The sequence below is a fragment of the Buteo buteo genome, chromosome 22, assembly GCF_964188355.1.
Source record: "Buteo buteo chromosome 22, bButBut1.hap1.1, whole genome shotgun sequence".
Classification (NCBI taxonomy): domain Eukaryota; kingdom Metazoa; phylum Chordata; class Aves; order Accipitriformes; family Accipitridae; genus Buteo; species Buteo buteo.
The window spans coordinates 4,579,664-4,607,295 of record NC_134192.1 but is presented as its reverse complement, the minus strand read 5'-3'; the positions used below and the strand labels follow the sequence as shown (position 1 = coordinate 4,607,295).

Genomic DNA, 27,632 nt, shown 5'->3' with positions numbered 1-27,632 from the left:
AGCAGAAAAAGAAAGTATCAGGCACTGAAATTTTCTTTTTTTTTTTTTTCTCATTCAGCAGCTCAGTTGTTTACCAGCACTATGAATCTATGACAAAGAAAACTTCAGGGTGTTTTGCTGTATGTTACCTTTCACACTAAGTGGCAGAGAAAATTGGACAGACAGGGAATCACTCCCCTGAAATACACTAAAAGCTTCTCCAAATCTTCAGGGACACAGGGTGACCAAACCACTTTAAGAAGAAAGCCGCAGCAGGAGGAAATCCACTTCTGACAGGACAAAAAACCCAAAAGTTTGTTTAAAAATAAAACCCAGACACGGAGCTACATGAACACGTATTTACTGCAAGTAGCTCTATGGAAAGCCAAGTCAGATAAATATAAACACTATACAGAGCTTCAAGCCAGTCTCCCAAAACCGCAAACGCGATGTGTTTTACAAAGAAAACAACATAACAATATTTACAATGGAAGACAAAGCCAGATCAATCAGCTCGACTTTAAAACAGATCTGTGAAGCAGAAATAGCAAATATAATGAACAGTTTCAACCATATATGTTTTAGTTTGTACAGACAATAACTGTCCAATATCAAATTAAATTTACAGGACAAACATTGTTCTATCATTGGTATTTTTGTACTATACAGCAGCATAAACGGGTAGCTGGAAGGTAGTATATATAGTGATATGTTTTACATCATCTGAAAATGTTCTTCCAGCACAATACTGAATAAATTAGTTGCTGTAAACTAAGAGATTCAAAAAGATTGCATATTTATTATGCCGTACCTATTAGTATTTGTACCACTACACTTGAGGTTACCCATTTACTTATTTATTCAGCATTTATTAAATCAGTGCTGTATATTGTACAATGGCAGCCTCAGGGATCTAATATGAAATAAGCATGTAAAATTTCTTCAAAACAACCTTTTCCTTTCACATTAAATGTTTAGAACTATCTTCATCCAAATTTTGATTTCTTAGAAAAGATGTAAAGCTTTATAAAAAGCTGTCTACATATTGCATTATTAATTTACGAGACCAAACAAAAGCTATATGGCAAGACAGTATCGTGGTCTGTAAGAGTGGTCGTATTTTTAATTAGTGTATGTTTAGCAGCAAGAAGTAACTGTACCAACTTAAACTTCTCTTCCAGAATCAAAACCAGGTCTGTGCTTTTAAACCCTGTAGCAACAGTTTTTCCTGTCACTAGACACTGCGTAAACTGATTGGTACCATGTTTCCAAAAAAAAAAAAAGTCTTCATATTTTAGTGACATGTACGTTTTAATACTACTCAAAAATAGATTTGGGTACATATCACTGAACAATCCAAGTTGACAGTGTCTAATTTGTTATACAAACTGTACTAGCAATTTCAAGGTTGTATGTTAGAGGTGAGGCAGCCTGACAAATCAGTTGTACAATATACAATGTAGAGGATTACCAGCTGTGTGGTGCAGTACAGCATGAGGATTTGTGTACCACTTCTAAACCCTTTATCAATCGTCAGTGCCTTTTATTATACATTGCATGTACCAATGACTAGTGTCATGCTCTTTAAGTTCATAGCAGTGTTAAAAACCTAAACTCATTTCAACCAAAAAAAATTCAGTACAAGAGTGAAGCACTTAAATTGTAGAAAAATCAGGGCTTTTTTAAAAAATGTCAAATAGTCATCGTTCACATTTCTGTAAGTGGGATAAAGACAATTGATGAGCCAACATTTTACTTTTTTCCCCATTATGCCAGGAAGAAGAACAAAAATAGTCCCAAATTAAAAATGGGACTTTGGTTGAAAGTAAGATCAATTAGGGTGGTTTCCCTTTAAAAAGCTACAGCTGACAACTATAACGCAGAAGTCACAAATGCTGGATACGACTCTGCAGTTCTCCGTTTGAATGCATGAACAAAAACCTCATTTTACACAATTCGTATTTATAAACAAGTATCTTGAGGGTAAGAACAAAAACAATCTACAAGACAACCAGCCCATTAATCCTACTTTGTACATACCAAAATTCTGAGCAAAAAAAAAAAAAAAATTCAGTTTAAGCTCTGACAGACATTTGATTTAAAATACTCTAGCCTATGATCAAGAAATACCTCTTGTACCATAAAAGCAAAACCTTAAAAAGAGAGAAGAAAAAAAAGAAGGCAGAAGAGGTCTCTCCTCCTCAGACCCGTTCAGTCCCACGGGTTCACCCCTCAAGATAATGTGCACCTCTCCTCCCCTCCTTCCACCCAGCCACCCGAAAAAAATCCTGAACTGCCAAAATATTTCTAAACAATACATGTTTTAAGCTAGCCACTTGTTAATGTACCAGAGAAGCAAAACCCATGTTAAACAGACAATCAGAAACCAGCTTTGACTTCTCAGAATATAAATTAAAAAAAAAAAAAAATAATGGGAGAGGCAGGAGGAAGAAAGGGGCATACAGGGATCTCCTATTAGCATTCACACTGCCTCCCAAATAGATAGGACATGAAAGACCAAATTCCATCACCAAAGCACAGCTATGAAAAAATCTCCATTCAAATTAATTCAACTGTAGAGAGCTGATGTTTATGAAAAAATTAATTAAAAGGATGTGTGTCTATGTCCGTGCTGGTGGAAATGAAAGTAGCCGGCTGGAGCTGAGCTTTGCTTCCAAAAGCACCACACAGTTTCTGGAGTTACCAGCAGAAAAGTCTTCTCTTCCAACAATGGTTTCCATGGCAATGCAGTCAGTCTAGAAAAGAAGAAAAAAAAAGTCAGTGACATTTTAAATGCAAGTTATATTGGAAAAAAAATGTTTTCTAGTGAGAAGAGTACTCGGAGCTTATCCGTTACAGGAGTGACAGCTGCTGAATGCAGAACCCGGGTCCCTCACAGAGGGAAGGGGCACTACCAGACGATAACACGCTCAGAAATCCTGAGCCACCGGGGAGAACTACGAGTCTGAAGCAAGCACCGAATTGCCGCTGCAACCGCAGAGCTGACACGTGGACGCTGGACAGGAGCTCGGGCGGCAGCCGGCACCGTCCTGCTGGCCCACGCGCCGTGGGAAGGACCGGAGCTCACAGCTACCCGTCACCTATTTCACTACCAGTATTTCATTTAACGAGACCTCGATCCTCCCAACGCGACGGGCGATGCGCATAGCAGAAGCTATTACTAAGCAGGCAGCGCAGGATGAATGCAGAGCAGTTCTGTTCACCCAGATGTAATTAAGGTTGTGGCGAACACTCCCATTCACAGCAGGTACAGAACTGCAATGTAAACATTCCCTGCAACTCCAGCTCCCAACGAGGAGTGGCAAGTCACGACAGCTGCGTGCCCTGTCCTCAACTTTTCAGGAAAAAGCTTAATTTAGTTGTAATAAGAAACACCTCGGACTATAGTTTTCCCCTTTTTCAAGAAAGCCTCACTAAAAGGCAACAGGCGGTACAAAAGCCCATAGCTATGGCAGACAGCCACCTCTACTGCCGCCAGCAAAAACCAGTGGCCTCAAACTGACTGGAAAAGGCAAAATACAAAGTGCTCGGTGAAATGAGGGGAAAAAAATATAATCTTGTATGACAGGAAGATACAGTCGGGTGACAAGGCAGAAATGGAAATAGGAGAGAGGGTGACCTCAAAGCAGAACACCAGCTCTGCAATTAACCGTGCACATGCCAAGGTGAGAGTGACTCAAAAGGTTCCCGACACAAAAAAAGAACTGATGAAGGAGATGCAAACGCCTTCTGCGGCAGTGCGAACACAAACTGAGGAATGTACAAAAAGTCGCTTTTCAGCTCGCTACAAAACCCCTTCCACTCCCCACTGAACCAGCATGAACACTGATTTTCAGTCTGGAGGAGTACTATCAGGGTACTGTCGTTGGGTTACGCTGTCTCCCAGCCTGACAGACTGTCCCCTTCCACCGCTTCTGTCCTCTCGGCCCAGACTGAGGGCACTGTCCTCTGCCCATCGGGTGGCTTTGGGCACCTCCTCTTCCAAGGTTTAAGGTACTTGTCTGCAGGATCCGCTTCCTGGCATTACAGGGAAGAAGGGAACAGCAGGTTGCTCTCATTGAGAAACAACAGCTAGCCTAAGAGATTTAGTCTTCAGAAAACATCAAATACTACAAATGTAGTCTACTTTTTCCCCTCGAAGCCACGCAGTACGAGCTCTCTCACAGCTCTGGGAGAGCTCACTGCCGTTGAGAAGAACTGCAATACGGGGAATACTTCAGTAGGAACCACAGCGATGGCAGCATGGCCCGCTGGAAGGAAAGAAGGGGTTTCAGAGCTTAATCCTGCCCATGCTCTTCCGTGGGGTCACAAGGAAATCAGTTAAATCTCCCTGCTAAAGAAAGCATAGTGCTTCGCTGCCTCTACTACAGGGATACGCTGAAGAACATATGACCATCCAAAGCACAAACAAGCATTACGTCTAACCATGCAAGCCTGGATGTTTACTTACATAACCAATCATAAAGTATGCACACACAAACTCCACCCTAAGTTAAAGAAGTTCTGATTTCTGCCCAGCTAAAAATACTGTCCCTTCAAAAGAAAAACAAAAAAAAAAAAAAAAAAAAGAAGAAAAAAAGAAAGAACAAAGCTCAGATGAGCTGCACTGAGCAGCCCTGCCCTTCCCACCGCCCCTGGACAGCCCCAGCTCTCGGCAACAGCCACCCACCGCCCGAGACAGAGAAGCAAAGACCATGGCAGGGCTGGAAGCCGTGCAGAAGGACTGAGGGGTCCTTCCACTCCACGGGAAACTCCCTTTTATCCCTACACAACCCACACCAAGGTCTGGGTTGCTGAGTTTCATTTTTCAAATTCATAGTGATTTCAAAAATACAGTAACTTGGTTTTCCACAATTCAAGGAAGAGACAGCCAAAATACACCCGCAACTCAAGAATCTCCATTTGTATTATTTCACAGACATCATAAGATCACTACAAAAAGCTATTGCTTGTTACACACAGAGCGTGATGTGGTTAGCGATGGCTTTGTTTTCACAAAAGCCAAGTGAAGCTATTATTTTTTAAATAGTTTTCCTCTTCAGAAAAATATTATTTTGTTGTAGGACCAAAGGATGAAAATATGCACCACAGCTCGCAATGAATCACACCTCAACGATGCATGCAAGTCAAACATTAAAACAGTTAAAGCTTCTTTATTAAACTTATATTCAGTAAAAATTAGCATTTACCAGCATCCCCCCACCCTTTCCTTGCTGTGGACCTACAAGCTTACATAAAAGGAACTTCAAAAACTGTCTGCTTTTGTCAGGACATTTTTCCTCCACGCCTAACACACAAGGCACACCTGAAAGCTGTTTGACAAGTTATTCTAATCTCTCCAAGCATATCCCCAAAACATTTTGAAGAGCAAAGGCCCAGTTGTTTGAATCAGACAATGCCATGTGGCAGGACTCAGTATTTTTACCTAACACTTTTTGAAAACATTCACAAACTTATGCCAAATTTTAAGATACTTGGAGGGGATGGGGAAGAGCTTAAGAGCAAAAAAAACCCGCTTAACTCCCAAGTTTGATTCTTTGAACAAGCCTGGCATAAACTCTAAAGGCAACATGATAACCAATCCTAAAGCAAGCTCACCAGGTAACTCTAATCAAAGCCCAGACTAACACAGATTAATTTATAAGAAACCAGAAGAAAGTATCCTCAACCAAGCTTCCCTACAGCTTATAAATTCCCTGGATGTCCTGGCTCAAATACACAGCTTTACACCAGCGTAAAGGCAAGCTCAGGACCTCCCTGCAGCATCCCCCCTTCCCGAAACTCTGTGCTTGTTAAACAAGATCTCATTAATTTGTCCCCCTGCCTCCCCGTGATTATAAAGTACACTGCAGCTTTGCTTCCTCTTCATTTTAAGCTAAAACAGAATTGTGGGAACTGTAAATAAACATAAGGGAGTTTCACGTAAACATTACCTACAAGCTGATAACGTCTCATAAAGCCTTGAGTCTTTCAGACATGGAGTTACTGGTTGTCACCACTTCTCTAATCCCCTTGTTAAAGCTGAAAATTTCAATACTGCGGTTGGAGCAGTACAGCTGGCTGATGCCCTGAGTCATCAGCTCTTTTTTGGGATAAAAGCATCAAGCATTTATATATAGAGATAGATAGATATAGATATAAATTGATATATATACATGTAATGTGAACACATAGTATCAGATAGAAAAGGCAAAAAGAAACTCATGAAACTTGGCCACATAAAAAAAAAAATTCCCTCTGAAATCTAAGATGAGACTGAGGTTTTGCAAGATCCCTCCCACAAAGCATCTGCAGTCACCACCATTCACGAGGGTGGCACTCTGGAGTCCATTCCTCATGACAGCGGGACCACAGGTCACCCACCGCCAACCTCCAGGCATCAAAGAAATCCCACATCACTTCCAGGGGAGTCTGCGCCTAGGGGCAACCGGGGTCTCCAGCGGAGCCAGGGATAGTTTCTGCAGTGACAGTCACAATCCCCGATGCTGATTTCCAAACCGTGAAGTTGTAGGAGCTCCCGCTGGTGTCGCTTCCCCCAGCACACCCTCCCAGGAAGATCTGCACCGAACCACCCGCCTCACCGCGTCTCACATTTTAGTGCTACCGCTGCCTGCAAGGAGCCAGCGGGAGCCGCGGTGTCAGAGCGCGAGTTTTGTTTGTATCGAGGCACCTGCGCCCGGCTGTGCGAAAGCACCGCACGTGCACATACACCACAAGAAAAGTTGTTAGTCAAAGAGGTGTAAAATGGGTTTAATGTAAGTGAGAACAAGGCTGATGTCTGCTGTGGTGCTGATACCTGAAGCTTATTTGTGGATTTCCACCTCTGCGGTTCCTCACCAGAAGGATCCTTAGGAAGCGACGTGGGTTTAGTTAGCGAGGGCGGCAGAGAGCTCACGCGTTAAAGCTCCTTGGTGGCTCTTCTCTCCCACACCTGGTCGTCTTCCACCTTTTGACTAGCCAGGAGGGGAAGGGAAACTAATGGAGGACGTGGAGTGCTCAAAGAAAACAACACCGCTTCTGTGAAGCTGGATGATCTTATTTCAGTCTTCATAATGTAAGATTCACCAGCCAACAATTTTCTATGTTAATAGTATGAATGAGACTTGCTGATCAACAATAAAAACCAGATTAGCATGTCATTACAGATACCATATAAATGCATTTGACTCAACACTGATTGAACAGTAAAGGAAGCTGTCAGAGAAATGGATGAAACAACTCTTCTAAAAGGAAAACAACTCATGAAATGCAAACTAGCTGGGAAGAGAGGAACAATGCTCACGAAATAGTTCACCAGTCCCTTGGAGTTCTCAAAACATAAATGCCACCAAATAAAACTCAGTGGCCAGATCAGACATGACAAGTTTGAAGATAACTTTCACTTGCAGTGTAAATACACTGCTGCTGTTCCCGGATTGTCACGAGCTCTTCCAAGAAAATCTGCTCAGTCTTCCAAAAAAAAAAAAAAATTTCTGGTAACTGATCACTACAACAAAACAAGCAGCAAAAACATGAACTCAAAAAAACCCTGCACTTGTGAAGCAGCCTAGAAATACCCCAAGTAGTTTTCATAGCACCCTACACTGGGCTTTTCTGTTTAGTCAAACTTCAGCTCCGTTAACAGATTCTTCACAAAAGCCTCAGCCTTTATCCAGAATTGAACTCTACTGCTTCAGAGTATTGAGCACAATACAAATTCAACTTCCTGTGAATGTTTAATATGGAAAACAAGTCCAGAAAGCACCCAAACATTTTCAGAGATCACCTCTCAAAATATAAAAGCAAAGTTTAGAAAATTAAAATGATGTCCTCTTCATTACACAATTCTATTTAAATTCATCAGTTTAAGATGGGATCAGATTATAAAACTACACGCAGCTGTCCAAATCTTTCTGAGGAACAAACAATCAGAGGAAAAGGATTGCAAGAGCAGAAGAGAAACTAAGAGGGCAAATATTTAAAACAGGATGGCAGTATGCCATTGCTCAAAAATGTTTTGTTTAAAATTAAGGAACACACTAAGAAAGTGCTCTGCAAGTTTTCTCTGCAAAAATAATCTATAGTTCTATAAAAATTAGGGGCAGAAGATTAGATTAGTCTTAATTCATTAGATTGCAAACCCAGTGTGTTCCATTTGAAAATGTATCAGATGAGAATATATCCAATTTACACTTCATTTCCTGCATCTGAATTATTAAGGTTATACAAGTCAGGCCACTTTGAAACAAACCAAGAGGTTTTAAGAACATAGCAGACACATCCTAATTCTCTCAAAGAAATCCATCCTAAATAATATCTGTTTTTACAGGAAAGGCTTTTACTGACATAATTCTGCAACTGATTCCTAAAAGGATAAAAGCTTTGCTTACAGAAGATATTAATTTAAGATAATTAAATTATTAAAATCTCCATGTCAAAGACTAAGACAGCTTAATGCTTTCTGGAGAACACTACTGAAGTTCTCCATTTCCTGAACTTCAGGTTAGGGGGAAATCAGAATTAATCTGACTTACACAGATCAAAAGCAGCAGAACAGCCCTAGACTTTCTTGTGCACATGGCCACACAATATTCCTGTTGTTCAGGAAAGCACCAAATCCCAGCACGACCTCAGGACACAACGTGCAAGTCCGAAAGCATTTTGTTCACGCTGCCGGGACAGGGCAAGAGGACTGCAATGCACTACCTTTCAAACTGTCCATATGGCATGCAGGTCAGGGGCAGGGAGAAAATTTGCCCAAATACATTCTTCATGAATTAGTGAGAAATTTTTTTGCCCCAGATCTTACCAAATACATAGTCATTATCCTATGTCATTGTCCTATTTCTTTGAGTTATTTTAATGGCAAGGCTTTAGACCTTGCTAGAGGCAAGCAGTGTTATTTGAGAAAAGCACAATTTCTTCTTGATTTGCACACACAGACACCAAGTCTACAAATACAAGTCAGAAAAACTGACACATTTGCAGTTACTGTACCTGGGTAACCCAAACAAGACCCTGACACAGAGCGGCATCCTTATTTGGGAAATATGTTAAACCACACGCTTACCATTAAGCACACATTCCACATACTTTCTTCATTCAACAACAAACTAATGATGCTCATATTGAGCTAACAAATATATTTTGTACCTACAATTTTACCGACTTTCCACAAGCAAAAAAAGCAAAATTTGTTTTAAAAAACCCTGTTACATGACCCACTTTTCATTGCATAAACTATTTAAACACAGCGACTGGTAACAACACATCCCAGTAAATTAGATCCCTCCTCAAGTTGTACTTCTAAAATTTAGAAGACAAAGTTACACTTAGAAATAATCTTTATCCACAACCATTAATTCAAAACATGGTTCTGCTACTCTTAGTGCTTAGCAATTTCATGAGCTAAAAAAACTCTCCCATGCTTTAAGATCATTTTTATTCACTTTGCAGAAATGCCTTATCTTTTGCAACAGTGGCTTCTTTTTCTGCTTTAATAAACAGTAGTGTTGTTTCTAAGAAGGCCTTACGCACACTCCCTAATTTCATCTCTTCTACTGATACTATTCCTAGAATTAAGAAATTTGCGTGCAGTTTTGGCAGGGGTCTAACACCAACCCAAATTGCACTGGACAGCTTAACAAGAAGTGCTGGGGGTTTGGTGTTTTTGTTGTTTTTTTGGTTTGTTTTTTGTTTTTTTTTTAAACTACATTTCTATTACAATATAGCACGGCAATACTAAAAATTAACTTCTCTCCACTTCAAAACACATAGAAGTTCAAAATTTCACATTTTCATGTTGCAGAAGAATGAAAAAAGTTCTTTTCCAAATGCATTCTCATGGCAAGTATGTAAGATACGACAACTGACCTCCTAAACTGCAGAAAACAAGTAAATTTTAGACATAAAAAAGTATCTTGTTTGTTTGGCTTCTGACAATACCACCTGCTGCAGTTCACTCTGCTCTCGGGACAAAGGTTAGGAGCCCTGAAGTGCCAATAGGGATGAATGTATTTCCTGCCTGTGCTCTTGCCACAAACCGGACATTAAGAACTGTTAGGAAACAAATAGGAAAGAAAACAGCCACGTCAAAGACCGGCGCTGAACAGCAGGCGCAGCTCTGGTTCCCTCATTCAAAAAGGACTTGGAATAACTGCAAGAGTTTCAGAGTAGTGCAGAAAAACTCATGAAAGGTGTGAAACAGCTTCCCAGGGAGGAACAGCCAAGTAGCAAGGACCCTTCATCCTGCAGAGACGTATTGGGACATATCAGGAAATAAATTTTAAAAAGTTATACTGCAGGTCCCCACTGTGTGTGGTACAGGAAGCTGCTGACAGCACACTGGCCAAGTGTATGGCAGAGGAGGATACAGCATCTACACAATCTTAAGTGGCATGGAGAGAAAAGATAGGGTTCGTTATCTCTTCCAATACACAAACTAGGGGCTGCCAGGCAAAGCTGGTACAGAGCAGGGTCCAAAATAGACAGAGAGAGGTCTGCATGCAGCGTGTACTGACTGACCACAGGCTGCTGTGGATACAAGGACTTTACACAGGATCAAAAAGAGATTGGAAAAATACTTGGATTAAAGATCCATAAAGGATTATAAAACAGACAAACTACATCAGGCTCAGGAAATCCCTCAAGCTGAGAAAAAAAGTAAAGAAAAGAAATCAGAGGCTGGGTGTATGTTGCAGGGAAGTATTACACACACCTGCCCTGCTCTTCTCTGCTGGGTGGTGTCTGCTTGCAGGCACAGGTCTTTGGTTTGAGTGAGCAAAACTATTCTTATGAACACAACTAAGAGAAAGGACAGTGTTACTCATGACTAATGAAGCAGCTCCCCACCTTTCAAATCACCTTTCCTGGTATTTCCTTTCTACAGAAAGTTTCACCTGCTCTAATCCTTCCCTTTGCTCTTCCCAAACACTTTAGCCATGGACATTTGAAAGCATTCAGCACTACCTTTTTCTTCCACCTCTACTGCCATAAATGACTGTCAAAGGCAGAAAGTTACTATGTGGCCAGGTACCCAAATAGTTACACCCTCCTCAGCCATACCTTTTGCCCATGCATGCCTGCACAAGAAAACAAAAACAAAACACACCAAAAAAACCCCAAAACCAACACTTTGCTATCAGCCACTACCTGCTACTACACACACCAATGGCATGCATCGATTTTTTACATTTTCTAATTATCACATTATTGAGTCTGCATTAACATTAGGACACCCAAAACCCTGGCTTATGCAGGGGAAGAAGAATAAAGGTTCAGATTGCATTGCATGTGCTACGCAAGGTCTTCTCAAATCACAGCACATGCACAGGGGGCAAGGATAGGGCCTTCATCTTCCAGAAGCAGCTCAGGAGCTCACAAGGACAGAGTTAAACTGTGTCTACGCACAGACAAGTTTTAATCAACAGCCTGCAACTCTTGTTTAGTGTTTACCTTGTGGAACATGTCAACATTAATATTTCAATCATTTATACCCTCAACAGTGAATCAAGCCTCACTGCTCTCACCACTTCCAGACTCACCCACAACCACTACAGCGTCTGTTCAACCTAGTCCCCTGATACAAAAATAAAAGAACTTTCTCCTGTCGAAACGATTGTTTTGCACCCCAGCTTCCGCAGGCTATTCTCAAGCAGCTGAAAGCACCACAGCAGTGATGAGCAGGTGCCATCCAGACCTCCCTGTTCAGGGTTGGACTCCAAATGCTCTGACACAATGGTTACAAATCCTAAAGGTGAATCCTGCCTCCTCCCCAACGCTAGAATATTGCCTGAAACCCAGAGATGTCACCTAAAAAGCCCCTGCAAAACCAAGAAGGAATCAGTAGTAATGCCAAGGCAGCTCTATCGCCCTAGGTGTTCCTGGAGCAAAGTCTCAGAAAGAACAGAGGATGCAGGACCACACGACATTAACTGCCTAGGGACGCAGCAGAGGGTGATCCTGTGCTCCGGTACGCACTCCTGCACTCCTGTTCGCACCAAATCTATCAGTCACATGGCTGCAGGAAACCTAACTTACAGAAAGGAAAAAGAAAAAAAAGAGAAAAAAATAATCACATTCCACATCTAAAAGAGAGAAGTAAACATTGGGACATGCTCCTAACTCAGAGATACATGTTGGCCCACATTCCTCTTACCAAGATTAATATCCTGGCCAGTGTTCTGACATTTACCTCATCCTTTTCAAGTCATTTAAACCATTACAACCACTGTATTTATAGCTCACTACCTTCCATCGCTCCCTGCCGTGTGCATACCCTTCCAAGCGCCTCTACCAGCTTCCTCTCTTGCAACCGCTCTCAGGCAGCCTTTTATCTCTCTGCGAGGCTGACTCTTATCTTCACTCTTGCCAATGGTAGCAGCCTTGATCTCTATCTTACTCTCCACCCCAGCACATTAAGTTTCATCCATCCCTTTAGTTTCATCTTTTAAATTGTAAGCTCCTTAGGACAGGGACCAACACATTTACATTTGCGGCATTGTACAGGGGACCTCCATCCTGCCTACCTGTTCAGGTTCTACAACAAGTAGAGATCACGTCTGGAGCTACAAGCTTTCATTAACAGACACTGTCGTAATATTGTCTGAATGACCTCAAGATCAAATCTGTTCATTTTTTCAACTAATTTTTAACTGATTTCCTGTTCACCACAATCTGCAATTTAAAAACATCTTGTTCTAAAAACAAACAAACAAAAAAAAAACACCCACCCCACCCCAAAAAACACCACAGAGTAAAAATATAGATGGCAAATACCTCCCAAAGTGTCTCACATAAGAAGCAAATATTCTGGAAGTTTGAACTCAACAGTGGATGTTACTACTGAAAACCCAAACAGCTTACAAATTTTTCTAACAGACTAACTTAAAATACAAAAAAATTCCATACAGCAAACAGCATCTTTTTGGCCCCTTAACCCATATTGGTTTAGACTTAAGAAACTTTATTGTTTTAAACCTACAGAACTTAAAGCATGTTCCTCCATCTATACTGATGGAAGTTTTACCTGCTTCCAACTTGTGCTGAAGAATGCCCTCAGCCAGCCCACCTGCAAACAGGCTCCGGTTACATAGACCAGGAAAGCAAAGGTGGCCAGACTCGAGGAGAAGCCTTTCAGTACCATTTGCTGGTTTGTCTTGGCCATGTTAGTTCAATTGTTGATAACATGCCACAAAAGTCGCAGAAACAGCAATGCCTGTCAATAGCCTAAACAGGGATTTCATACAAATAAGGTATCACATGGCTCACACTAATAGCTTTTCATGGTCCAATACGCAATAGGTTCTCATTTATCTAATAATGAGTCTGCTTCACGGTCATCAAGAACTCTCCAAACTCCTGGCAGCCTAAGAGATTGGTGTGAAAAGAAGCACTCGTTCCCAAAAAATAATTCAGGCTCAGGCTATCCAGCATCAAAAAAAGGTTACACTGCAAATTCAGCTGTTCAGCAAGAGCCATAAACAATAAAGCAAGCTGGCTTGGCATGAGTAGGGGAACAGAATCGCACCATTCCCTGTGGCAGGAGGATATCATTCGTTAGCGCCACAATAAATTTAGCAGCAAATTCTACCACATTTCTTGTGCACCTTTTGGTATTATTTCCCATGATTTTCAGATAAAGAAAAAAAAACATTTTGATATCCTCAGTCATTCCACAAAATCCTGTTCTACTAAAAGGGAAACCTTTCTCCAAGTAGGTAGCATATTTATGAGCCTTTCATGCCCTAGCAAAAAGGAAACACTATTCTTACCTATTTTATGCCCTAAATAATAACTCAATTTGATATTTATATAAGTTCATAACATACATATGCTATGCAGTGAACACAAGCACTATTCACTTTTCAGTAGTAATTTAAAAGTTTCCAAATTTGAGTCACATTAAATTGTATTGTCACCTTGGAATTATAGCAAAATCTTAACTATATTAATTTCAGTATAAGCCATCTCTCTCAAAAACCCTTTCTTCTTGGAAGATTAAAAAAGATTAGACCTTACACTTAACTCGCAAATCACTGGCACACAACTCACATGTATACGCACACACAAGCAGTCTGCATTGTTAACATCCAACCATACAGCTAAATTAACAGAAAAATAATGTCTTGAAATAAGCAACCTTTGCCCCTTAAGATACAGCTCATGACTTAACCAGGGCAAAAAATTCTTGCTAACAGTCTACTACACTGCTGGTCTTGGGGTAATGCTACACCTGAAGCAAAATCTCCACAAATCCAAAGACTTAGATGTTCAAGATCATTTAGATAAGATACTCAGCAACACCTCTGAAATGCCTTTGATGAGTCAGGCTAATTTACCTTTGTCTTCCCACTGCCCTCAAGTATGTCACAAATCCCTATTGATCAAGGTTCTCAACTAAATCGGAACCATCCCTAAGTGGAGTGACCTTTACAGAGATGCAGGGCTTGATTAAAACTAGAACATACTTTTTCCTTTTCCCCTAGTCATTGCTTTAACCTGTAAGACACCACAGTGCAACTTGATCACTGGATTGTTGTTAACATGCAAAAGCTAAACGTGAAAAAAGTCAAACAGCAAATTTGCAGGGTGGGCCATAGGACAGCTCTCCAGCCAAGTCATTACATATCATTTAAGGATGAGTCATAAGATAATGCTACATTTTTAGGACAAAACAGCAATAATAATAATACATCCCCAGGCTCCAGAAAGCTTGACTGTCTCTCACCTGCCTTTCAGTTTTATCACTCCATTTTCCTTTGAGTTGAAGAATGCCACATTTGATCACAACAGTACTTAGAATAAAATTGTAGTTTGTTTCCTACTTCAGATCAGAAAAACAAACTTGTTAGCGCAGTCAACATACTGGACACCATTCAGCATGTTTTTGGGAGCACCACAGATCCACAAACACAGCACACAAACACACACCAAGGTACAACACAGTACTATAAGCTCTTTTTAGTACCGTCCAAAACCTCAAGGTATAAACCCTCCTCCCAGCAATCAATATGAAGAAAACTTATTAAAGATCCTTTCATTAAAAAAAGCATACGCAGAGAAAAAAACAAACCCAAACTCTGCCTACTGCTAACATGCCACTGGACATACAAAAAACCCCAAAGAAATACCTAGTGACAAACCACCCCAGTAATCCCTGGCTGGAATACAGCCGCTGGAAAGACTGAATAAGTGCTGCACACTTTCTGCTACTCCAACCTCCCACCCCAAAGGACAGCAGGAACAAGGGGCTCTCAGACATCAAGAGAGGAGGGGAAAACGTGAAGTTTTAGAGGGAAAACTAAAAGGGTAATAATGCATTTAAGATTTCACCACAAGACTTAACCCCCACCTCCCCCCCCCAAAAAAAAAAAAAATAAAGCAGTCTGAATCAGTCCCGGATTACTCCCAGAACTCCCCACGTCCTGCAGCGGTGCTTTAACCTACGAGACAGCTACAAGCAGAAAGTTTTAGACTTCCAAAAAAGACAGATGTCACCATCAGCTGCAACTATGGATTTAAAGTCTGGAAAGCTGATTTCCAAAAGTATTTCAACACTGACAAGTAAGCGTTCCCTCTCAATGGCAGGGGAACATTCTTGTCTCAGATTTTCTCATCCAAGCACAAGTAAAACCCAACTGATTCTTGGTCAAATATGTCATAATTAGCTCACTCCCACACTGCATGGCAAAAATCTGTTCTGCCTTCAGCAGCTCATATACTACTAGAGAAAGTTACCCTGGGTTTTTTTAAGCTTAGCTGTAAGTCACTCAAGACTGTTAAAGTGGCATCTGTTACAGCAAAATTAAAATGGTTTGGGGTTTTTGTTTGTTTAGTTGCCTTTTTTTTTTTTTTTAAAGAATTATTATCCTGGCATTATTTCAAAGATGTAGGATACATAGCAGCATTCGGATGTGCTTCAGTAGGGTTCTTCAAGTTATTTTTAAATGAGCCTGTGCCTTACATATTCTGCCAATACAAAAGAGCCTCAGTTTGAAGTAAACTTTTAAAAACCACTAGTCTGAAACCCAAAAGGGGCAGTTATTTGCCTGGTATCCCGTAAACTGTAATTTACTATATTAGTAATAGCTAAAACTTCCAGCTTCTGAATTTCTCAAAGTGTATATTGTTCATTATATTCATCAAGATTTTGCATTTGAAATATGCAAGCTACCATAAAGGATTTGGACAATTTGGAACACAAGTTTTGCTTTAGAGCTGTACTTGTTTTCCTTCCTCTCAGCTCCCCAAAGTGTACACAACACTCTTGCCCAGCCTAGCACAGGAGGAGATTAAAAAGGTGAGGAACATTTAAATTATAATCCTGCACTTTAGAGAACTTCTGAAATAATAGCGTTAGAATATCAGGTTGAGATAAGATTAAAGAGTGGGTGTAGAATAGGTGGGTTGATACTAAGCTGAACATTGCATTTACTCTGAACAGCCTGTTTTGTTGTTGGAGTCCAGGGTATCTTTGCAGGTTTAATATTTCTAATTAAGACTGAAGCAACCTGTATTATACAGGACCCATTATGCAGTTTATTACCGCCCCGTTCTCATTATCCTCCTCAGTTTCTACAAGGTCCAATAACAAGGTATACATTAGCTAAGCCCTGTTTGAAGTAGCTTTAGTGTTCTGTACTCCTAGCACAAAATTTCATGACTCAGATTCATGTAATCAAAACTGCAAACCGCTTGCTTCGATATTGTGTAACCATTTCGTGATGAAACTGTTTTGCTAATGACCTCCTTAAACTTCAAGCATTAAAAATCAGAATCTTATGTTCTTTTTATCATCATTATCAACATAAAACCTGAGCTCAATTTTGCCTAAACCTAAAATAAAAGTTTAATAACAAGTCAGGCATATTTACCATTTCAAGTTAGTGCCCTCCCCCTCCTCCATCCATGTCATGAATAGAGAAGAAAAAAAAAAGAAAAAAAAAAAGCTTGATTCACATCAGTGAACCTGAACCAGAAGTAGTTTGGGAATTACAATGAGGGGGCAGTGATGCATTGGAAATCACTCTACCACCCTCAGCAGTTTGGAGAATGCAGTTGAGTCACAGAACACAATATTCCATTTAAGCAAAAAAAACAAAACAAAAGAGCAAACAATCTGAAGTTAGGTAGTGTTTTCCTTCTAGTAAAACTGCAGAATTTAATACATATGAGCTCCTTTCTAGGAGGTAAAGGGTAAACACAAGTGCTAAATATTTTCCTTAAGAATGGATTTAACCACAGAGCATTTTTCAGGCAAAGAGACCAAAAGAGTGGGATGTAGAAGGAAATAAAAGACAGCACTCAGTTCTGCTAAAATTGTCCAAAAGTATTAAAAATATCAATTACACAGGCACACTACACCTCTTCACGACACAAGAGGTTTAAGAGTAAAGCTTTGTTTTCACTAATCAAAATGGAATGTGAAAGTGTTTTTCTGGACTACAGAAAAACTTTTAAAATAGTAAAATAAAAGCTTTATTGCAGTAGAAACTAATAAGCTGCTTAAAGAATACAGACTTTTAAAGTTATGCTTGCTATATAGCTCAGAGACACAATTCAGTATGTGAATGAAAACTGGTATCTTTATAATGAAGAATTTAAGTCATTATGAAGAAACAGACAGACACCACCAATTTACAACATTGTATCCAAGTTTGGCAAGCTACTTTTAGCCTGGACTATTCCAAAATCTGTTTGCCCCTCCATGAGCCACCTACAAGTGAACAGTGTCCACACCCCACCTGCCCTCCCACTATAGACCAGAAATATTTTAGACTGTCTTTATAGCAAACTGTTAGGCCTTGTTTTGAAGCAGTGTTTTCTTTCTAGTCCTAAAAAGAAAAACAAAAGTACAAACCACCAACCTAAGCTCTTGCTCTTCTCATGCTTAATTTTCTGCCCAAGCCCATGTTTTTATGCACAGAGCATAAAACAGCCCATGTTTTTATTTCACTTTGTCTTAATGCATGTTTCATTTCCAGAAAACTTCAATTCACAGCAAAAACCAGCAGCTGTGAGTCTCTTGCCCCTCCACAATTTGCAATAGACAAGGGAAAAACCCCAAGCACAGGGCTGTAGATTATTTTGCTGTAGTAGTAGTAGTAAGCAAAGTGTTTAAGAAATACAATTTCTAAACACATTAGCTCTGGAAAAATATTTTTAAATGTAGTATTTACAGTATAGCTGAAGGGAAATAATATCTGTACTTTTTTCCCCCCTCTCCATTTTGTAAGAAGTTTTACTTTATAACACAGATTTTAGTCATAAGAGGCAAGTAAGATCAAGTAGGAATTCTGCTGTCTTTGGGGGTGCTTTTTTAAAAAAAAAAAAAAAAAAACAAAAAACAAAACACCTCAAACACAAATCAGCTACAGCAATCAGTGTGCCTTTGACTTAGCAGACCAATCTTTGAAGTGCTGAAAGACTAACTTTGGAAGAAAGCATTTCTTGGACTGGCAACTTTCAACGTCTTCTAAATTTGATTCCAACCAACAAAACAAAGCAGAGGAAAAAAAACCACTGAGGCAAACCACACATTTCTGAGCAGCCCCAAGCAGTGCTGCCAGACTTCGAATGGCATGCGAGCTGAGTCAGGCTTATACCTTCCACTATTAAAGGCTACACAATTTTAAGCTCCTGCAATACCTTCTGCCTTTAGACACTTAGTTTTAAAGTGAAACTAGAAAAAAAAAACCTATCATTTCAGTGTTTAAGATTGTAATTAAAAATATAAAAGCCAGCAGTAGCCTGCCCCTTTACTGCTTTCTCTGTTGACAAAGAAGTAGACAAGTATCAATGTCCAACAGCGATTAAATATTTCCTCTTAGTACTCATCAATTATTGACTACACATACATTTGCTAAGAGAGGAAAACATCATTTCCAACCCACACAGTTTTCTATCCGGGTGGGTGAATTACTGTAAGGAGTTCAGTGGGTCACTAACACCAAAATAAGGATTATACTTCCAAAGTTACAGTGCAATGTAGCACTTGCACAAACACTGCTGTTCAGTCAGTGGACATGCATAATACCACTAACAGCTAATTACTATTTTTTGCTCCCACCACGAGAGCAAAGAGCTTAACGTACAAATAGGAGCATCCCTCTTCTTTCCCACCTTCTTCCTCCTCACCCCCAACACCCTTATTTTTTTTATGTACCCCTCAAACTGCATTACCTTAAGTTGGGTCAGACCAGTGATCACTTGAAAGCTAGCTGCCTTCTCTCCGAAGTTTCAGACCTGGAAGACAGCCCTCAGAGCCTGCTCTTCCTCTATTCCAGGCATTCCTCACCTGCTACGCGAAAGGCAGATCCCTCTGTACAGCAAGGGAAGCGTTACAGCCCAGCTAGCCCTTGGACACTACTAAGTGGTGAAGGTGGAGGACGTGGGCTGCAGGAGCCCCCCACCACCCTGGTCAGCCACCAGGAGATGGCTTCTCCAGGGGATACAAGGATACTTTGTAGACCAGAGCTCAAGAGGAGCACACCAAACCTTCAAGGGAAAAAGCTGAGTTCTGTTTACATAAGATTCAACTAAACAGATGTGGGCAGATTGGCACAGAAAAAAAACTAAAATATGCATTTCACCTACATTTATTGAAAAAAAAAACCAGATCCAAGCCCCAAACTTTGATGTCTAAACCCCATTCAGCAATTTTCAGCTCTCCCTATCCGTGACAAATTACAAAACATCAAGTTCACGGGGGGGAGGGAGGAGGGGGGGGAAGTGAAGACTCATCTAGTTCTAAGAAGGGAAGAAGAAGAAAACAAAAGTGAAGTAAAAAAAAAGAGCTACCATAACCTCAGGACAAGAATTCACAATACGAAATACTATTAATATTTATACTAGCAAAATTCTTTTATAAAAAAACCGAGGCAGATGACAGTTTGATAACACCTCTAGCTGCCTAGAAGAGTCACATAAATCCTTTAGGCCAAGGACCACATCCCCTTTCATCGTCGTTCAGCGGTTAGGATGCTGTGCTACGACGAGACTGGTTATACTAGAATAATATAGGAGATTATAAAAAACATCTACCCCACTCAGAAGACCACATATTAGTATTAAGTAGAGAACCTTATTCCTACAGTTAAGCAAGCATGAAAGGGAAGTGCTTTTAAAGTTACAAACCTTTTCTCGCAGCGTTACACTTCAGACCATCGGATCTGCTGAAATCTATGCTTACGTAAGCTCCACTGTCCAAACCTGAAGTACCATTTTGGAGATGGCAAGTTGGCGCTGTAGTACTTGCCTCACAGCTTATAGGATCATCGCGTAAATTCAGAGCGATGTAGTTTAAGCCATTCTGAAATCCAGTTGAGGTATCCCTGGACATTTTGCTTTCCTGACCATCAGAAATGTTTTCATCCGGTTTTAACCAAACATTGTCAAATGAGGCAGAGCTGTGTCTTTTGCTACTATCAGTAAAGAATGAGGAGGAGGTTGTCACGGTCCCAGCTGAAGAGAACGTTTCAGAACTGTGTCTCCTCCTGCCTTGAGGATCGGCTCGAATCACTTTCGGTCCCATAGGAGGTTCAGAGCTAGGAACAGAGAAGCTACTGCTACCAGCATATCGATCAACAATGCACAGTCTGTTAACTATGGAAGAAGGGCTATCAATCTTTACACCGTCGTCGGATTCGGCAGCAAACGGCCGAGGCGGTGTTGCTGCCATGTTGAACGTCATCTCCGTGTAGTCATCAGTCCTGTTACTTGCAGTGCTAACACAAGCTGTACCAAATGAAAGCCTAGCGTAGTCAGGATTTGGTTGGTTTCTAGGAATACTGGAGCTTGCATAAATTGAAATATCTGTTAGGGAGTTAGACAGTTCCTTCGCTACTTTCGGTGACTGTACATCCAAGTCAACGCTCATGTAATCAGAAAGCGGGGACTGCCTGTGGTCACTACTTGAGCCTAGAGATGATGGTGATCCTTCTGCAGATAAGGAATACGGTGTATTACTCGCTTTTTCATTAAAATCAATATTTATGTATTCACCAGGACTCGCTGGCTCAGGTGGAACCGTGCGATCGTACATTCTTGGGATAGTATTACTCCCTCTTGTACCTAGGGGTAGTCTGGTGGGCCTAGCAGCCCTGTTCTGCACAAGTCCTTCATCTGAACCTTTCACCGCCGGCAATTTAGAGATGCCGTTAGCCAGAGCCTCACTGTTGACCCCTTTTACATTTTCTGGTCCACCGTACAAGAGTTTTCCAGGTGAAGACATTGGAACATACTCACTGTGGTCACCATTCTGTCCTGACAATGCCTTGAAGCTTCGGGGCAAAGAAAAATATGAACTAAAACCTTTGGAAACAGAAGCGGTGTGAATGTAATTCGAATCGCCGGGGTGCTTTGGAGCTGAATTACCAGGTGACATATCCATATACTCATTGTTTATGATCTTCTCGTTACTTCCTTTAGAAATAAATCCAGTTAAAGGACTTCGTACAGGTGAAGAGCTAGCCTTTGGAAACATCATCATATATCCTCTGGAGTCAACCTGAGACGGTGACCATGAATTGTTAATCTGTTTCGGAACAGACATACTTTTAGGAGTCATTGGCAGATAATCGCTGTTGCCGGAGAGAGAAGACGCAACTCCTGGCATCATTGGCATGTACCCATCATCCCTGGCTTTACTCCTGCTTTGGTTACATATGGAATCAAGGTTAGTGTCATTGTACTCCGATTCATGGTTATCTCTCAATTTTGGTGTTTCAGAGTAAAGTAATCGTCCATGATTTCCTGCGGAATCTTCATCTAACGAAGCTGTAGTTTGTGTCGTCTTCTGCTGCACTGCTACAGAAGTTGGTTTCGTTAGAGAGTAAGTTCTTTTCCTGAAACACTTTTCAGCCTCCATATAATCATCTCTTGAGCTATCATCTGCCTGTTGCTTACTCATGGACATGTACTCACTCAGACAGTTCTCCTCTCTGATAGGCGGCGTGTTTCCCAGGGAATCAGGCGTATTACTCCTGACCCGAAAGTACCTGAAATCTCCAGGGCTGGAGCCATATTCATCAGAAGAGATAAATCCCCCGTCGCTCGGGGAACCACAAACGGATGAGCTAGAAGGCCTGGTCAACATGTCCGAAGCAGAGCCATGGCCACTACTGGAAGAAACACTGATGGGACTTGTAGTGGAGGGAAAATGAGAAACAGGCAGCGAAGCAGACCTGGTGTGATAGGAAGAGCTGAAAGCGGCTCTCACATACCTTCCGCTCCCTTCTTGCCGGCCCAAATTCATCCTGGCGGTATTCAGGTGGATGAGGCTCCCGGTCACCGACCTAAAAGGTCTAGTCATGGTTCCTTCTCCTTCGCTGGAGGTTCTGAAGCGATAGGAGTTGCTGCTTTTGGTGGTTGGAGGAGTCCCTCCAGCAACGCTCTCTGTTCTAGATCTTCTCTGCAAGCCGGTCTGGCTGGGGGGCAGGTTGCCCAGGTGCCTCCTAGTGGTGATGAAGGAAATAGGATTGGTACCGCTACCACCGCCAGAAGACTGGCTCTTGCTGCGGGGCCTGAACTCGGCAAAGGCCTTTAGAGCTTTCATGGTCTCCAGAAAAGTCTCGTGCATATTCTGGGCAACCACCGAATCGTCCACTTGCATCCAGAGCTCTCCAGGCCCGATAGAGGCAGACCTGCCCACTTCGATGAAGAAGAAGTTCTCCGAGTGCCCACAGCGGCGAATGTTCATCAGCTGCAAGTGGACGGAGGGCACCTCCGAGTTCAGCTTGACGAGGTGGATGGCCTTGCTGGAGAGGCACAACCTGTACACTCCGGTAAGGTTTTTGGTCTGCCCCAACCCTTTGGGCTTAACGTTGACCTGCCAGACCTCCTTGAAGACGGTGCCGGGCCGCAGGGCGGCCCCGTAGTGCTCGTCATCCTCGTCCACCTGCTGATCGGCGTGGTCCTCCTGCTCTAGGAAGCCCCTCTTGCTCTGGCTCATGAGCTCGCTGATCGCCTGGTACCAGGCCTCCTGCTCGGCCTCGTTCTCGGCCAGCATGGCGAAGTACTCGTCCTTGGTGTACAGGGCGATGATGTGCTTGTGCTTGGCGTCGGCCCGCCGGCTGACGGTGAAGCACTGGTAGAGGGGGATGACCCGCTTGGGCGGGGGGCAGCAGAGGGAGGCCGCCCCGCCGGCCCCCGCCGCCCGCAAGCTGCTCTTGAACTTCTTCTCGCTGTCGTAGTACTCCAGCCGGGCGGGGGCCAGGTGGCTCTCGGCCCGCAGGACGAAGTAGCGCTTGTGCCCGTGCTTCTGCTTCCGCAGGTAGCCGCACTTCCTCACGTCCTCGCCGGCGGCGGGCGGCGGGGGGACGCCGCCGCCGCCGCCGCGGGCGGCGGCCGGGAGCGGCGGAGGGGGGGGCTGCCCGCCGCGGCCCGCCGCCGGGACGGCTCGGCCCGCCACGGGGGCGGCCTCCGGCGCCGGGCAAAGCGAGGCGCTGGGCGAACGCCGCAGCAGCAGCAGCAGGTGGTGGGGCTGAGGGGACGGGCAGCGGCCGCCCTCGCCCGCCGACGGCTCCCCCTCGCCCGCCGCCGCGCCGGGCACGCCGGGCTCCTGCTGAGGCGCGGCTCCGCCTCCCGTGTGGCGGGCGCCCGGCTCCTCCTCGCCGCCCCCGGCCGCCGCGCCGCCGCCGCCGCCGCCCGGGCCGTTCATCCCACTCGCCATCTTAGGGGCCAGGCGGCGGTCCAGGAGCGCCGGGGAAAGGGGCAGGGGGCGGGCAGCGGGAATCCGCCCTCACCGGGGAAGCGCCCCCCGCGGCGGGCCGCGCATGGGGAGCGGGCGGTGCCTGGCGGCGGGTGCGTGCGTGCCCGCCTGTCCGTCCGTGCGTCCGTCCGTCCGCCCGCCCTGCCCGCCGCCCCTCCGTCCGCGCCCGCCCGCCGGCCGCCCCGCGTCCGGCTACTCGCACTCACGCAGGCAGCCTCGGCGGCACCACGGCGAAAACATCACGTGACCCCGCGGAGGGCGGGGGCGCGCGCCGGGAGGGAGGCGGGGGGGGAGGCGGGGCCCCGGCCGGGCGGCGGGCGGAGTTCCCCCGGCGCCCAGGCGTGCGGGGCGAGGGAGGACGGCGGTGGGAGCCGGCCGGGCGGCTCGCCGGGAGCGGCAGGGGGAGAGCCAATAGAGAACGGCGGCCCTTCCCCGGCGGCCCAATCAGCGGGCGGAGCTGGCGGGGAAGGCGGGCTCGGCCGCGCTCTGGCCGGGGGAGGCGGGGCTCCGGCGGATGGGCAGCGCGACGGGCCAATGGAAGGCGGCGGCAGCCCCGGGCTGACGGGGATCGGGGAGGGGGGGGTGGTGTTTCCTGTGCTGGAGACGGGTGAGTGGGGAAAGAGGCGGGGCCGACGCTGACTGGCGGGGGGGTGGGGGGGGCGGTGAGCGGCCGGGGCGTTAGCCAATCCGCGCCTCACACACACAGATAGGGGAGGCGGGGGCGGGGAGCGGTGTGTATTCGGCGGCGCGAGTAAAACGGAAGGCGGGGGCTTGGGGGAGGGGGGGATGATGGGCAGGCCCCGCGGCCAATCGTCGGCAGAGTCCCGGCCGACGAGCGCTACCGGCCGACGTCGCCTTCGCCCAGCTCCTGTTCGGCGGAGCCCGCCCCTCCGCGCGCGCGGCCGGGGGGCGGCCCCCGATTGGCCGGCGGGGTGCTGGGCGGGGGAGACGCCGGGCGCGCGGGGCGGTGGCGGAGCGCAGGGAGGGCGGGGTGAGCGGGCGCGCGCGCGCGCGGCGGAGGAAGTAAACAACCCGTCAGCGCGCGAGCGACCGTTGGAGCCGAGTGCAAAAGCGGGCGTCCCCGTGACACGCGTGTCTCCGCGGGGCTCCTGCCTCAGCGCCTTCGTCCTCACGTACCCTGGGAACCTCCACCACCCCCCCCGGCAACCTGCGTTGCCTGCTCTGACAGGAGGCGATGCGGTTTCACCAAACCGCAGTGCCCGGCGGTAGAGCGGGTTTGTTATTTTGGACACGCCGCTGCGTCGTTCGGCGATGGTCGTGGTCTGGGGATCGCCCGGTGCCGGTCGGTGTTGGGTTTGGCACGAGTACCGACCCGCTGTACTTCCACAACTGCTTGGTAACCACGTATGATCTTCAGCTTGGGGTATCCAAGCAGGCCACTGACATAATCCCTGAATTTTAGATCAAAATACGATGAGTGAGGAGCAAAACCCTTCTGTTTTGCAGCCCAGTTGTGAATGGGCGCGCTTGTGCGCTGTAAAATTCTCTCTCATCCATCCAGGTTAGTCGTGGTGGTGTTAAAGTACAGGGCTAGGCGTTATCAGAGGCGCAGGTGTTCCACCATTTAAGAGAGAGTATGGGAGGGTGTGGAAGCGTTTCTAGCCCTCTTCCTACCTCCGTAATGCTTTCTTCCTCTCATAATTAATTCTTTCCCCTGCCAGCTCACCAAGTGTCCTCAGAGAGGCATTTAATTGGCACAGAAGCACAGCAGCTCCGTGACCCTCCCCGCAAACACTTGCGGCCAAGAACAGAAGCGGCTCCCCTACCTTCCTGCGTCTGCTCGGTGCAGCGGTGGAGACTCCGCGGTGGAGGTCGGGGTGTCGCCCACCAACACAGGCCCCGGTGGTGCCGCCACCTAATTTTTAATAAAAGTGCCCCTGCCAAAGGTAGATTTAATTTGAGTTAGGAGTTTGTGTATATCAGTCACGTAACTGTAAAAATAGTCATCTTTTCCGTAATATGACTGCAAATATTGTTTCCCGAGCCAGTAATTTTGACCATATGTCTCTTTACTAGCTCTCCCTTCTCTGTCATTCAAATATAATGTACTTGATTTGCTTTCAAGGTCGTTCTTTGTCTACCTCACCTATGATTCATTATTTAGATGACAACTCTCACCAATCCCCGACACCAACTTCCACCACCCACTTGTTAAATTTTTGGATAAATAGCTCTATGTTTTCTTTCATTCTGCCTCTTGGATGTGGGAAAAGAGATTTTCTGGAGTCTCCAGTAACTCAATTTGGAAGCTGGCACACCAAATCTTGTACTTGCCATATTGATTGTTAATGCCTCATTATTTCTTTGTACTTCTCCATTCTCTGTCTGTTCACTGCCTGCTCATCATGCGTTTAAATGGCAATCTTTTTTTGTTTTGTGTTTTTACAGCATCTAACACAATATGTTCTTGTCCATGATTATAGCTCCTAAGTGTTATGGCAATACAGTGAATAAGTTGTAACTACAGAAGTGTAATTATTCCCCAAACAAGTATTATAAACACTAAAAAACTGAGATTAAATTTAGTTTTTAAAGAAATTCAAACATGTTAGTATGAAAATAAGACAACTAAACACCCCAGTAACGTTGGTTCTGCCAAGCAATGCTATCATGCAATAGCTGTACAATTACATTGCATTACATTGTTGATAGCCCTGGTAGAATTAAGCTGGTTTTTGAAGATGTATTCCTTTTATTTTTCATGCTTTTCTACCTGGTCCGTCAGTTGGGTGGAGCTGAGATTGCTTGCGCATTTCCATATATTGTTTGGATTTCTTTCTGTACTTTTACATGAAGATTTAACGTGGTTTTAAAGTTTTAAATACATGAAAGACTTAAAACTATAGAGCAAGGTGAACAGCATTCGTTACATGCTTATTCCAGCTGGTTGCTGAAGGATACATGTGGGAGGAAGAAAGGAAACAATTTGAAAGAAAAGGGCTTGGGTTTTCTGTTTTGTTTACGGGTTTTTTTAGTCATCAGCCTCTGGGCTTGCTTGACAGTAACTATGAATAAGCTGTCTCTGTATGTGAGAAGAAATGTATCAGTGTTTTCTGGTCTCTCTTAAGTCTTTTACTCTGCACTTGCCATGTTTTTGCTAGGGAGTTGAGAAAGCAAAGCATGCGTAATTCAGCCATGTAGAAGTTTGGGGTGGTGGATGCACGTGATCACACCCACAGGTAGCTGCAAAGACCAGAGCTAATAGAAATGGATTTTTCTGATGGGCCCTCTCTGGCTTAAAAAGAGTGCTTAGCCTTCCTGAAAACTGAAATTTTTCATATTTTTCTATGTGACTATTTGGAAATACTTCCCCAAACTGCAAACTAATCTTTAATTTGCATATGCTTTCTCAACTTTCATTAGTAGGAAGAATAACTTACTCGTTTCCTCTCTCTTCAAATAAATGTTGTTTAGAGTCTTTGATGCAGTTATTGAATCAAAGTTAGCGATTTTCTGTAGTAATGATTTTTTATTTTTGTAGCTCCTATAAAATATATAAGAATACCTGTTATTATGTGATATCCTTCCATTACCGAAATAATTGTCTAGATATGGGATAGGAGCTAATTTTACTATCTTTTATGTTACAGATTATTATAACTTCCACAAACTTCTGTAGGTTTCTGTCTCACTGTTTCTCTGGCTACTGGTCTAGCCCAGAGCCATAGTCTACTCTGTAAAGTCAGTGCCCCACTGTTACATAGAGTCACTTTTATACTCTTTAGTTTCACTTACAGAAACCAACATAGCCTGAGTATGAAATGCTGCCTTAACTGTGGTTATATTGTCTTCCAGCAACTGTAAAGGGAAATCAAGATCCCCTCTTTGTGTCTCTTGATCTTCACCAGACTTGAAGAACCTGTAGTTCTTAGAGCTGGAGGTATGTTTGCTTTATGTTTCATGTATTTGCTCTTTCTACCCT

At 43.9% G+C, this 27,632-nt stretch overlaps 1 protein-coding gene across 2 annotated transcripts; it reads right to left on the bottom strand.

Annotated features, from left to right (window-relative positions):
• Positions 1-324: 324 nt before the first annotated feature.
• On the bottom strand, positions 325-23,894 carry IRS4 (insulin receptor substrate 4). 2 transcript variants are annotated; one of them, XR_012653927.1, is made up of 3 exons: positions 20,116-23,894; positions 19,162-19,300; positions 325-2,735 (listed from the first exon to the last, which is right to left on the bottom strand). XR_012653927.1 is itself a non-coding variant. In XM_075053679.1 (2 exons), exons 1-2 carry the CDS (start codon positions 23,648-23,650, stop codon positions 2,731-2,733), a joined length of 3,540 nt encoding a protein of 1,179 aa, XP_074909780.1. In that variant the 5' UTR covers positions 23,651-23,893; the 3' UTR covers positions 325-2,730. The 2 variants fall into 2 exon arrangements, 1 of the variants encoding a protein (XP_074909780.1); XM_075053679.1 differs by lacking the exon at positions 19,162-19,300 and having other exon boundaries at positions 20,116-23,893.
• Between the last annotated feature and the right edge of the window lie 3,738 nt (positions 23,895-27,632).